At 40.3% G+C, this 13,537-nt stretch overlaps 3 protein-coding genes across 3 annotated transcripts; 2 read left to right on the top strand and 1 right to left on the bottom strand.

The window, feature by feature from the left end:
- Positions 1-189: 189 nt before the first annotated feature.
- LOC306979256 (progestin and adipoQ receptor family member 4-like) lies at positions 190-2,041 on the top strand (the record flags this gene model as incomplete). Its single annotated transcript, XM_079578123.1, has 3 exons — positions 190-352; positions 943-1,161; positions 1,611-2,041. The coding sequence occupies 3 exons, from the start codon at positions 190-192 to the stop codon at positions 2,039-2,041; spliced, it is 813 nt and encodes a 270-aa protein (XP_079434249.1).
- Positions 2,042-2,481: 440 nt separating this feature from the next.
- pelo (pelota mRNA surveillance and ribosome rescue factor) lies at positions 2,482-6,800 on the bottom strand. The gene is made up of 13 exons (XM_079578110.1): positions 6,608-6,800; positions 6,270-6,362; positions 4,744-4,894; positions 4,568-4,658; positions 4,261-4,424; positions 4,131-4,191; positions 3,895-4,056; positions 3,775-3,821; positions 3,619-3,692; positions 3,477-3,548; positions 3,287-3,361; positions 2,834-2,865; positions 2,482-2,758 (listed from the first exon to the last, which is right to left on the bottom strand). The coding sequence occupies exons 1-13, from the start codon at positions 6,646-6,648 to the stop codon at positions 2,664-2,666; spliced, it is 1,158 nt and encodes a 385-aa protein (XP_079434236.1). The 5' UTR covers positions 6,649-6,800; the 3' UTR covers positions 2,482-2,663.
- Positions 6,801-7,150: 350 nt separating this feature from the next.
- Positions 7,151-11,901, top strand: ppp1cab (protein phosphatase 1, catalytic subunit, alpha isozyme b). The gene is made up of 7 exons (XM_079578116.1): positions 7,151-7,525; positions 7,929-8,060; positions 8,262-8,492; positions 8,890-8,994; positions 10,004-10,227; positions 10,880-11,014; positions 11,102-11,901. The coding sequence occupies exons 1-7, from the start codon at positions 7,471-7,473 to the stop codon at positions 11,195-11,197; spliced, it is 978 nt and encodes a 325-aa protein (XP_079434242.1). The 5' UTR covers positions 7,151-7,470; the 3' UTR covers positions 11,198-11,901.
- The last annotated feature ends 1,636 nt before the right edge of the window (positions 11,902-13,537 follow it).

The raw sequence follows: 13,537 nt of genomic DNA, 5'->3' as shown, positions 1-13,537 counted from the left end.
TTGGCCAGGTCAACAGATTGCCTACCCACTTTGAATCATACCTGTCCAGTGATGTCTCTTGAGGACCAGGACTTGCCTTTCCAGCAGGTATGACGTGGAGTGTGTGCAGTGAAGTGTGGCCTTTAAGATGTAATTGCACCTTATGAACCTCAGCTTGACGCGGGTGCATAAGGGGGAGTGGAACCGGCCATGATTTACAAAGGACCACGGCTCGTGGAGTTGGCCAAAACTCCACCTCATCTTCAATTCAACAAGTACGTGCTGACAGGTTATCGGCCGGTGTCCACTGCACAGGAATGCCTCAGGAGCCTCTTCTACATGCACAATGAGCTGGGGAATATTTACAGCCATGGTATGTGTGCCACACTCTTACACTTTTGATGACAATCTTAAGAAGCAATAAAAAAAAGCAAGAGGGCAATATTATAGAAAGTATTTACAATGAACCTCCTAACACAGTGTAATAAATATTCTATTGTGGGGTTATTACCATAGTCTGGGGTATTGTTATTATATTCTCAATATTCATGTCACTCTGTTATTGGACATGCAAACAGTGGCACAGTGAAAATACACAGGCCACAACATAAAGACTCTCACTTTGAGCCACTTAGTAGCATACCTGCACCAGAGGATATGGGGAATTAGCTGTAATCTGCCCTGGGAATCACCGTCCTCTAAATATCCCCCACTTAACTGGGTTTTTAGAACCCAGTTTGTTTGAACTGACACATTGGGTTCGCATTTAGATTCTGTATGTGCAAGCACTTGGATTTAGCAGTCTTGAACTTGTGTGATTAGTTTTTTTTATTTCCCCTCATGTCCAGTTTGACTAAAGCTAACGCCATTATTAAGAGGAGGTGAACTTAAAAGCATTTGGCAATAGTCATTCTCAAACATGTATTACAAATAAATGGGTTTAATATTGTTTTTGGAATACAGGCATCCCATTCTTCTTGTTCCTGGTGCTACTGCCCTTCAGTATTCCTTGGATGGAAGTGGAGTGCACGTGGATCTGTGTGGCTCACTACTTGGCCTGCCTCAGCCCCACCATTGGCTCGGTGCTGTACCATGTGTTCATGAACCACATCGGAGGGGAGCAAGTCTATGACAACCTGCTCTCCCTGGACATGTTTGGGGTCTGCCTGGTTAACACGCTGGGTAGGTAGGCTACTGTATGGCTGACACAAGCAAGTAGATGGGATTTACTTTTAGGAAATGTAAATAAAGGGCACTTGTCCTGGTCCAAAGTGGATAACTGCATTCCCGCAAGATGGCACAGTGTGAGGTGACACACAACCTTGGAAAAGTATTTTTTTCTATTTATCAAGCTGAATGTCTGAGAATTTCTGTCTGGCACTATTTGCCTGTGTGTGAGTAATTTGTAACGCCTGTGCACTGTTGTGTTCCAATCTTGTGGGAAACAAGCAGCAACTTTAGCCTTGGAGAAGTGATTTGGTTAATAAGGACACTTCAAAAATGCATCAAGAAATGCCTTGCTGTCTTGATTACAAAAGGCCTTTTTACAACAACATGCTAAAAGCTGCTGGGTCGAAATACTATTACTTTGTTACAGTTTCAGGTTTCATTATTTGTTTTCTTGTCATTAGGTGCTCTTCCCATCATCCACATCACCCTCCTATGCTACCCCTACCTGCAGCCGGCTGCCCTGTTGATATACATTCTGCTGTCCACTTATGGGATCTACTGTGCCACTACAGCGCGCACCAACGTCCTGCGGCTCAGGGCCTTTGTGTGGCAGGCCCTGTTTCGCTTTGGCCTCTTCCTGTTTCGGGTGTACGGCAATGGTGTGGGCAGCCCCAACTCCATGCGTCTCTTTGTGATCATGGACTTCTTGGCTGTTCTGGGAGGTGTGGTCAATATCATTCAGATCCCAGAGCGCTTCAGCCCGGGCCTGTTTGACAACTGGGGCAACAGCCACCAGATAATGCACATCATGGTTATATGTTCGATTATCTACTATCACTGGGGCACACTTGAGGATTTAGCCTGGATTAAAACTTACCAGTGTCCTACCTAGTAAAGCCAAACACATAATGTGCTAATACACGATCATGCTATTTAAATGGACCAGGAAAACGACTATGAATGTATCTCATAACATATGAGAAGTTTCTATTACATTATGTATTTTCTAAGGGAACAAACTATATGAAATAAGGCGTTTAAACATATCAAATGAAGCTCCTGTTGACACTTGACTTTTAGTTTGTTCAAATGCAGTAGTTTTGGATTAGACAAAGCCCATAAAGTTGTTTTTGTATGTACTTTAAGATAAATAAGATATTGTATTTATTAAAATATATTTTTCTATATTATCGTTTCATTTTATTTGTAACTCAAGCAAATATCTCAGAAAATGTACAAATGAATCAAATGGCTGGTTGAGCATTTCTGTGATTTAATTTTCTTTTGGTACAGGGTATTTACATTTTTTAGACCAATATTTAATTTGTGTAATCTTATCTTAACTGGAATACCACTAGAACCCAAACCTGCATAAATATTGACTACATTTTGTGAAATTAAGACAAAAAAGACGTTGTCCTTTAACAACTTTGCTGAAGATTTTGTCTTATCAAACTACTTAAATGTCTAGGGTTATTTCTTATCTGTCGTCTCCCCCGCACTAGTTTCTGCTCTTAGTCGTCATCTGAGCTGCTTTCATCTTCAGGCTCTGAAAGATCTGCGATGGGAAATCGCAGGAGAGCCGCAACTCCGCTCAGCTGAGTGAGTTCTGTAAGTAAATACAGGACTGAAACAGTCATAATGTGATGAAAGGATATGCATTTAATATGAGACTTTTACTTACGTTCACCAGACACATGAAGACTTGAAAATATTCTGCAAGGTTACAAAACAGGTATAAGACTACTGAAAATAGACCTCTATAATAATACAATTAGCATTATTGTCAATTCTAGTACAGGAAGCACATTTTGCTACATTTTGCTACTCTCAAACCCTTGGTGCTATAGTTAACACTACGTATGTATAAAGCAAATACACAATGATGACAGCCGATAGAGGGAAGGGTAGAGTTCAGCTTCCTAAAAGCCTGGAAAATGAAGCTGACCTACTACTGATCGAGAAGTACTGAAGTATTTATAATTTACTTTACATTTGCGATCGAAATAAACTTAATGAAGTGAACTTCTGATCATTCCTTCAGGATTGATCAGAGGGATGAGAAGTGGAATGAGTCTCCTGAAAACTACGTTTTAAAACTCTTGTTTTTACTCCATTTGACTGGAGTCCCACCTACCTGACATTTCCGCCATTGTCCCTGACATTGTCCACAAGTCGTACATATCGGCTCCTTGTGGCAATTTCTTGATGTCTGTGCAGGCATTAAAAAACACAACAAAATGTTGTGAAACCGAACACCCAACTTAGCTTGAAGTTACAAAATAGGCAACAAAACTTTAACACATGTCAGAAAATTCTTAATATACCTGAAGAGCTTATCACTTATCAGCAAGGTATCTACTGCCAAAGCCTCAGCTGCTTTCTCAACATGAGCCACTCTGTCAGTGAATTTGAAGGAGAAATTAGTGTTTAAAAAATTACAACACTGTACTGTTGACCATCACTTACCCATAAAATGCTCTATCCGGTTCATGTTGAAGCATTTTGTAAAAGTCCTCCAAGGCTTTCACTTCCCCAGCAGCCTATTGGCAATAGACATCAACAGTAATAGATACACTTACGCAAATGAAAATGAATAATATTACATAATGTGTATTTATATACCTTGGTATCTGACAATCTATTGGTTACAGTGGGATCAGAAAGAATTTCTGAAAACAAAGAGCATTCGACAAAAGCACATATACATATGCAAATGCATATTGATTTCAGCACAACTTGTACCTTTTAGGGAATACTTATGTCCTGATGATGAATGAACCAACATGAATTTTGGTCTGTTTTCCAGCAGAATCTTAATGTCTTGTCGAACTGCCTCTTTAAACAGGTATGTAATAAACTGGTCTTTCACAAACCCTGGACTGCCCACAAGGATACACTTCACCACTGTGTGAAGTAAAACAGAAAATAGTAATATATAAAAACAACAGCTGTTTTTAATAACAACAAAAAAGGCTTACCATCAAAATTTATGTGGCGTAGGATTGCCTGCATCACCGCCTCATAAAATCGCTCAAGTGCCTGTACAGATGACATTGTGTTAATTGCGCATTGTACCGGTTTTGTTCCATAACTTTAAATGCAGGACACCTTCTCATGCTGAGTGCAGCTGCCTCTCCTTTTACGTGGAATAGTGAGCTCCACTTTGGCTCTCAGGAGAGTCATGGCTGGAGTTACCAGTACAAGGTTTGCAAGACCCTCCTGCATCACAACAGCTGCTACATCTGCCTTTTGTGCGACATCACAGGCCTGATCTTAAGGTAAGACACAAATTGTTAGTGAAGAAAGCTGACGTATTCAGAAAGATTAACAAGGTTTCTATTTAACATAAATGGCTTGCAGAGAACAGGGAATCAAAGTTAAATTAGACAAATATATGAACTATTTTCTTATTTACCAATTCGATCCAAATCAATACTATCCCAGTTTTTTTTGGCAAGTGTGAACTTCCTGTTGAGCTCAAGTTCAATTGTGTGGTAAGCCCCCATCTAAAACGCAAAAGCAATAAGTATTAAGTTATGTTTTATTATGTATGACAATAAAACAAATATCTTTAAAATTCTTAAATTGCACCTTGACATACTGATTTTCTTCTAAGTTGGTGCCTTTTACTCTAAGCTGGCACGCTTGAGAGTCAAAGTCAATTGTCTCTACACACAAAGTCAGTGTAGTTCGTACTCGGGAGCTGCCCACACTGCCAGTCGTGGACTCAGTCTGAACCTTTCTGTAGAAAGAAACAGAAAATTACTTGTTAAACTAAACTTGAATAAGATGCATTAATTGCATTTCATCATTTATTTCATTTGTTTATTTGGTCGGGACAGTGCTAATGAACACACCAAGGACTCACGCATATAAAAACGCCACTCCAGGGGCTAATTTTCATAGTGGCTAGTTGGCTGGCTGCATCTAAAAAAGGTAAATAAGCATAGGAACCTCCTTCTCCTTATCATTAAACCGAACGTGCGTCATTGTCAGTCATGACAAGGAGCATCCAAATGTGTCAGTGCAGTCAGGAGGGAGCTAGGAAAGAAGCTGTATGTTTCCTATAATACCTTCTATAGAAGCGGAACCTTGGGATGTTCCTCATCAGCCCATAAGGAGCGAAGAACAATGTCACAGGCCACTGCGCTGCCACCCGAAGGTTTCCGAACTCGGCTGATTTCCACACATGTGTGAAATGATTGACAATTTGGCTGCATGACATTCAATAATAATATGAGCTATGTCCTAAATGTATGAAAGTATAAACAGGTCATGCAGCGTTAGAGCCACAACAGCCTCTGAAAGTTTTATTGTGGGTAATCTGAATTTATGGCAACATTACGCACTTTTGTTTACATTTTACAAGAACAGAACTTAAGCCCACATGGCTCATTGGCATAATATCAGCTATGAAAGACAGGCTTGAGCAGCTGTGAACTACAGGACAGGATTTGGTGAATATCAGTAAAAAACGAACAGTGATGTAAGGCAAGGCAAGGCAACTTTATTTACACTGCGCATTTCGTACACAAGGCAACTCAATGCGCTTATGTGATGTAAAGAATTGTTTATTTAACACATCATTCTGACATTTGTCCGGTTGGTAATTGTTAAACTGCAGTGCAGGAGGATATGGAGCATATATTGCACGACTTGCTGGCCTGGGTTAGCAAGGTTCAGATTGTCCTGACGGGAAAAAGGAGCAGCTGAAGCTCCTGCTCCTCACTGCAAAAGGTTCCTTAAGGTCGACCTCATGACGTTGGCCTCAAAGGTTAGGGAAAAGGAGAAAGGAGGAGAAAGAGGCTATTTTGCCACTTTTTAGATGCAGTCGCACTCTCACTCAACCTCAACTGTTGCTGTTTATTTGCAAATTTGTTCTGCAATTTTCACCAGATGTTTTGGGCATACAGCTGATTTTTCCAGGCGTACAGAGCTGTTCACAGATCTTTTATTGCACAGCTCTTTTTACAGAAGCAATGCTCTGTTTTGAGAAACCATAGAACGATTATTATCTATTCAGTACATATGTGTTGGCCACCAGAGCCTCGGATGTGACGACACGGCGACCCCTCCCTTATTGTACATGTTTTTGGTTGGGCAATAACAATAGTTACCGGATGGTGGATGCTCTCAAGCTGTCGCCAACTTGTAGCAAGTTGTAGGTGTGCCACATATCCTCTGCCTCTTCAGGCACCAAAGTGACCTGGCTGAAACAGTCAAATTGAGGACACAGTCTTTCAGTATTTTGGTTATACGTTGGATATTGTACAAGAACTCACATGTACAGCCTACAAATAATACCACTACACAACCAAGTAATCTGTTGACGTCATTTTTACCGCAAACATAAGTAAAACCACATCTGGACACTCAACACAGTTCACCCATTGACTTTTATCAACAGGGCATGCTGGTTAGCCAGTTAGCACAAGGCAGAAACACAGTCACTCACCCGGTATTATCTTTTTCAATGTCTTTATGGATCAACTTCATGATTGTATGGTATTGTGACAACTATTATATATCAAAATAACTGCCGAAAGGGCGTACTTGCGCCATGGTGTTTTACAATATAATCAAAATTGCTCTGCCATCTCTAAACTTCAGAATGAATCACACTGCTGCCAGGCTGTACGACATTGCGTCATTCCAGACGCGTCAGGAGTTCATTTTGTTCGGTCATTTCCGGGGAGTTGCTCTACTGCGCAACAAATACAAACAAATGTGTCGCTTTAAAACAAAAGTAACTTGACTATGGCATGCAGTTGTATGTTATATTGGATAATATTTAGATTTGCATTACAAAACAATAACGCATAGCAATGCAAGGCTTTCTTGAACGCCCAGGTTTGAGATAAGCAAATCCTGACAGGCGTACAAACCATCCAATGAGCGATGAAAAAATGACAAATCGAACCCGCCCCTTGAGACGAATGGCCAATGGGATCATGAGAACAAGTGCGAGCATCCGCTAACTGTTCTTCATGCTAATGCTTGTCTCGGCTTTTTTTGTCGATGGCGTGGTGCTAGCTCTTAGGCGGAGACTAAATCGGTGCAAAACGTTTGATATTAGGGTATTGTGGTCCAATGTGGTTCTAAATAAGCATAGTTGACCGGGGCAATTTTTAAGTACATGTTAGCCAACGAACATTTTAAATACTTTCAACCAGCCTCAGTTTTGAGGTTGCCGATTTTGTCCCAAGGTTAGCTAGCTAGCCATCTATAGCCGATTAACGTTAAACCAGTTGAGCGGCAACGTAGGACTCGCTTGTTACCTTTATTTTTTTTAGCCTTTCACATAAAAACAAAAATAGCATGGCAGAAGCTGATAAACTAAACATCGACTCAATTATACAACGTCTGTTGGAAGGTGAGTATTTTGACTCAAAGTAACAGTTTAAGCTAACATTGAACTGTCGGGCTAGGCTACAAGCAAACGCTGCAATCCAAAGTCTGGTCCTCATTATTTCGTAAAGCCACTGATCACGCACTGTGTTTGACCATGATTAGCCGATGTCATTCATGTTATCAAATTGTTGAAACATCAGATTAGAAACTAGACTAGACTAGAAATTCTCACTTGATGTCAAAGCTGTTTCCGCACCGATCATTATTATCGCTCGCTTTTTTTTGTTATGCATTTACATATGGAAAAGACAGATATGTAGTTTGGGTTTGTGCTTCATAAAAAAAAAAACAGTGCCCACACATGTTCTCTGAATTATTGTGCGCCAATTTGCCAAGTGGAACTGACCCTTTCTTTTATTTCCCAGTTAAAGGCTCGAGACCTGGTAAAAACGTTCAATTGACAGAGAATGAAATCCGAGGACTGTGTCTGAAATCCAGAGAAATCTTCCTCAGTCAGCCAATCCTGCTTGAACTTGAGGCTCCTTTGAAGATTTGTGGTGAGTTCTCGTTTTTATTTTTCTTGTTACTGCACCCACACTCCTGAATCGCCTCACCTGCAGTGTGAGTAATCCTGTCAGCTGATGTTGTGCCTTCATCATCAATTCTTCCCTTTTGTTTTAGACTTACACACAGCATCATATTGGCTCTCTAAACACCTGTAACTATATTGTCACTAATGCCGCTGTCTGTTTCAATAGGTGATGTTCACGGCCAGTACTACGATCTACTTAGGCTCTTTGAATATGGTGGCTTTCCACCTGAGAGCAACTACCTGTTCCTAGGTGACTATGTAGACAGAGGGAAGCAGTCTCTGGAGACCATCTGCCTATTGCTGGCCTACAAGATTAAATACCCTGAGAACTTTTTCCTGCTCAGGGGAAACCATGAATGCGCCTCTATCAACAGAATATATGGCTTCTATGACGAATGTAAGCATTGTTTTAATTTACATATTACATGTTATTAAGAATTTCCACATAATAGTCATGTGTCTAATATTACTAGCACTATATGCAGATTTTAAACCCTAGAGTTACATGAACGGCTCTTTCGTTGACTAAATGAAAGCATACACTCAAAGATCAGCTGTTGCATAAGCCTATGGCCCTGTGGTGAGACACAGGCTATAATAGTGGCAAACAGTAAATCGGCACAATAGGCTTGAGGCGAGCAAGTGTGATCGGGCAGTGTGTTCTGTAGCTAAACACATGCCTTTCTAAGCCATTTACAGAGCCTTGTTATGTAAGGTGATATTTGTTGTGACACTGCTGCTGAGGCTGGTTAGTTTGAGATAACATTGTGATAATGGAAATTGTCCTTGTACAGGTAAGAGGCGGTACAACATAAAGCTGTGGAAGACCTTCACTGACTGCTTCAACTGTTTGCCAGTGGCAGCCATTGTTGATGAGAAGATCTTCTGTTGTCATGGAGGTATTTTATTTATTCATTTTACTTTTGCATCTAGGTCTTTGTGCGAGGACCACCATCTTTCTTTAAATGTGGTTAAAACCAAAGAAATACAGTTTGACCCAAAATGCCTTGTAACTTATGACCCTGTACTCAAAAATGGGAGGAGGATCGAACAGGTAGACTTTCAAATACTTAGGGGTTTATATTGACAATCTTCAGAAATGGAATGTTTATGTTGCCCACCTGTCCTCAAAGCTTTCTTGATCTTGGCAAGAAATCAGAGTCTAGGGGCGAGGAATTGGGTTGTTAGCTTTAAAATTTCAATCTAGCTCTCCTCATTTTGCAAATTTACAGACTATCACTTTAAGATGGCTTGGACTGTTTGGAGTGAGCATTGATATCATTTCATGTTTTTCAACACTGTGCTGTCATCAGGTATGGGATGACAGCCTGGTTTGGGTCTCTCTGTTAAGAAAGACGGTCAAATTTAAAGCCTACCTGTGAAAGTACTGAAAAATGCAATAAAAGTTAATGGAGGGGGGGGGACAAAGAATACCCCTGTTTTTAAAAATTATATTTATAAAAGAATGGTTCTTCAGCAGACAAAAAATACGAGTCACTTACTGAACAGGGAATTCTAGGTTCTCATCCCTGGCAGGCATTTCAGGCTCTTAAATAGAAGGGTAACTGCTTTAAGCTTTCTTTTGTTTCTACATAGGTGAGTGTATTGAACAAAAGGGGGCTGGCGTTTATCCTACTCGCTGCCGCAAATGGCTTTTTATTTAAACTGTATGTAGATGAGGTAATGAGAATAAGTTGGTTTGGCTATGCTAGTACAAAAAGAATGGTATTGCCACGCGAGCCACAGCTCTTGCAGAAGGTCTTGCAGACAGATGCTTAGTCGTTTTGTGTTGCACTGTATGTAGCCATTATATATTTGAGTACCTAATGAGTCTACTATCGCAGAAAATGTTCTATGCATGCACAACATTGTACTTTTAAGTTAATTTTTTTGCACTTATCTTTGCAGGCCTGTCCCCTGATCTTCAGTCAATGGAGCAGGTGCGAAGGGTCATGCGTCCCACAGATGTGCCTGACCAGGGCCTGCTCTGTGATCTGCTTTGGGCCGATCCAGACAAAGATGTGCTGGGCTGGGGCGAGAATGACCGCGGCGTGTCCTTCACTTTTGGAGCAGATGTAGTCACAAAGTTCCTCCACAAACACGACATGGACCTCATTTGTCGGGCTCATCAGGTATGATTTGGTCTTGGTTGAATGTTTGTGCTGAGCGTCTGTCAAAACCATTGCAGTTTTTAATTGAATGTTGAGTTTATGCTATTTGTACTCATTGATGACTTAACATGATTTCTATTATCACAAGTCTTGTACACACTCTCATTTGCTATACAAGAACTGGGCTGTAAGGCAAACTGTAACAACTAATTGTTTAGTTTCTTAAAGGGGGTATTGCAAATGTAACTTTTTAGGGCTCACCACTAGTCTGTACTGTTGTTCATATGGATTACTCAAGTCAAGGTTACAAACACTTCAGCTTCCACAAGAGTTCACCATAGCGTCATTTGTCAACAGTTGAAAGACATTTTTCCACCTTCACAGGGATTTCACTAAGGAACAGGTAGGCGGTAGTCGACGTTCTTAATTTTATCTGCTGTCGTCAAAATCAACTATTGGCTTAAAACTAGAGAAGGGCTCATTGATTCTCAAAGCACTGAAAGTGGAACAGTGAGATTTAAATTCTTACAATGTTTTATTCTATTTTCTTGCATGTTTAACTCTACTGCACCTTTGAAGAAGTGTCAGTTTTTTTCTAAATGAAGAGCCCAGTCTTAATTGAGAAATGACTTGTAAGCAGCAGATAACTATTAACATAAATGTGTCTTTTCAGGTTGTTGAGGATGGATACGAGTTCTTTGCAAAGAGGCAGTTGGTGACGCTGTTCTCTGCACCAAACTACTGCGGAGAGTTTGACAACGCAGGGGCCATGATGAGTGTAGATGAGACACTCATGTGCTCATTCCAGGTAACATTTAAAATGAGTTTTGATTCTGTGTTTTTATTATATAATCTGTGCATATTTGACAATTGTTTTTTTTGCCGCCCTGTACAGATTCTCAAACCTGCAGACAAAAAGCTGTTTTATGGCGGTGGAGGTGGTTTGGGCTCTGGGCGCCCAGTCACTCCTCCAAGGAAAGCAAAGAAATGACACCAGTTGTTGGCCCTCAACCTCAACCCATCCCTCTTGTCCTCTCTACCTCTTTCTCCTTTTTTCACCAAACAGCCAGAAATCAAACCTATACCCAGGGCTTTTTTCCTTTTTTATCTGTACTTCTTAAAACATGTAATGTTACAAGTGGTCTGATTGTGAGCGTGCATGTGCAGACAGTGGTCTGCCGATGAACTTAAAAATCATGTGTGCACATGTACATTTGTGTGAGTGCATTAGAGAATTTATACTTTCCCCGTTTGACCACTCTTCCTGTGGAAAGGCTGAAACCACATGTCTGTAAAAGTGATTGTGACTGAAGGCAGGCATTGAGAAACATTGGGAGATTGAAAACCTGCTGCAGAATGTGCGAGTGTATTTGTGGAGGGGAAGTATTTTGTTTTCCCTGTCTGTACTGTAAAATCTCTAACACAAGAGTGTGCGTGTGTGTTTGGGGCCCATGCTCTGTTTAGGTCAGGTGTGACCAGTCTGCCCATAACGTCACCTTGTTTCATCGATGCAAGGCTGGGCCTGCGCTCCCAAACACGTGTGTATGCTACTCTTCAGATTCATATGAGCCAGAGCTGTTAAAAAAACATACAGTTTAGGTTTGTACAGATTTGATTACTTGAAAGAGATTTTTTTGTGAATTCGTTTTGTAGTCTTTCATCAAGTTGACCAATAAAGCGAGAATCAAGCTGTCATGTCTTTTGTTCTTTGTCTAACTTAACACAATTAACCATAAAATAAAAATGTATTGTATACTTTGCATAACTGTCGCAGACTACGTAACGTTAAAAATTACATTAATTTTCCTGATCATATGCTGTCGATACATCTGCCAGCCTCAGGAAGGCGCTGTTGAGCTCTTATTTGTTCCCCTGTCACGTTTAGCCCAAGAGTTCCCCTTCAATAGGTAGCGTTCACGTGACATCACGACATTCTAAAGAGCCTATACTTTAACATTGAGGTGGAGGTCAACTGACGGTAACTATGGTAACTGTGGTAACTGACAAAATGCATTTTTTTTTTGTCTTTGTTTTTTGGCTCATATCTCAGTCATTACTGGAGGAATCCACATGAAACAAAAACTTTCACAAAGTTCATTGTCTGCTCTGTCGGCACATATGAACTAATGTCCAATTATTATCTCTGAAAAACATCAAAAAGTGGTGACAATATGCGAAAACATGAGTGTGGTGATGTCCAAAAGAAAGGACTTTCAGACATAAAAATAATATCACAGGTTTGTGAATCCAATAACGTTTAAATACTGAAGAGGAAAAACATTTGTAATTTTTTGGTTTTGGAGATTTCTTACAAAAACTGCATTTCTCCCATAGAGTTGCATTGGCCCTGCCCTCCATCTGACATTATGACATCATCACATTCTAAATCGTGAACGCCACCTATTCTAGATTGAGGAGCTGTCTAAATGTATATCCGACCAAAATATGTTAAAATGAACAAAACATCCAATATGAAAATTGGGTCACAGTGTACAACATTCAGAATGCCTTCACAAGCGCAGTGCAGGAAATTGACCTCACTTTAGTTTGGTCTATATTTGTCAAAAAGTATTGGATTTCTATGCTCCAGGCGTGCATACGTCTTCCTGTCATCAAAGGACTTCAGTAGTACTGCCCACCTCCAACCCTGTGTTGGGTTCCGGAAGTTAAAATTCCATTCAAAAATCCCATAGGCGTTAAAAAGAAAAGTTTTACATAATTGAGGCTAATCAGCTAAGTGGGTTTACCCCCTTTGCTCTGTCCAATCCCGTCAGATCTCGGAAGATAAGCAGGGTAGGGCCTGATTGGTACTTGGATGGGAGATTGTCTTCCTGGGAACACGAAGTGAGTGAGTGAGTGGTTGGTAGCGTCAGAGCAGCCGATGGTGTAGATTGACATCCTCGCTTCGCTCATTCTACCACGAAGGCAGCTGTGGCTACAATAGTAGCTTTCCTACACAAAGTATGCAGTGAATGAATAATGCAATGTAAATCGTCTGTGTGTCCATAAAAGAGCTATATGAAACCAATGCATTATTATTGTGGACATCTATTTTAATTACAAGACTTGGCTGAAATTATGTAAACCACAGAGTAAGAAAAAATGTGCAATATGGTATGTGTTTCCTTTCCTTCAGTTACAACATAGCTGATTAGCTTCTGACATGCATTTCAAGTCTTATTTTGATTATGGAAATTCTTTATATATTTTTTCCTCCTGAACTGAAAAGTTTCAAAGTGGGCGGTGCTGTTGAGCTCCATACAGAGTGCTGATGTGAAGTGTAGTGTGATTTGTTATAGGCTAATAAAACAATAGACAACAATTACTGATA

Source organism: Gobius niger, assembly GCF_951799975.1.
Source record: "Gobius niger genome assembly, chromosome: 19".
NCBI classification, from domain to species: domain Eukaryota; kingdom Metazoa; phylum Chordata; class Actinopteri; order Gobiiformes; family Gobiidae; genus Gobius; species Gobius niger.
The sequence above is the reverse complement of the archived record's forward strand: the minus strand, read 5'-3'. Positions and strand labels throughout refer to the sequence as shown.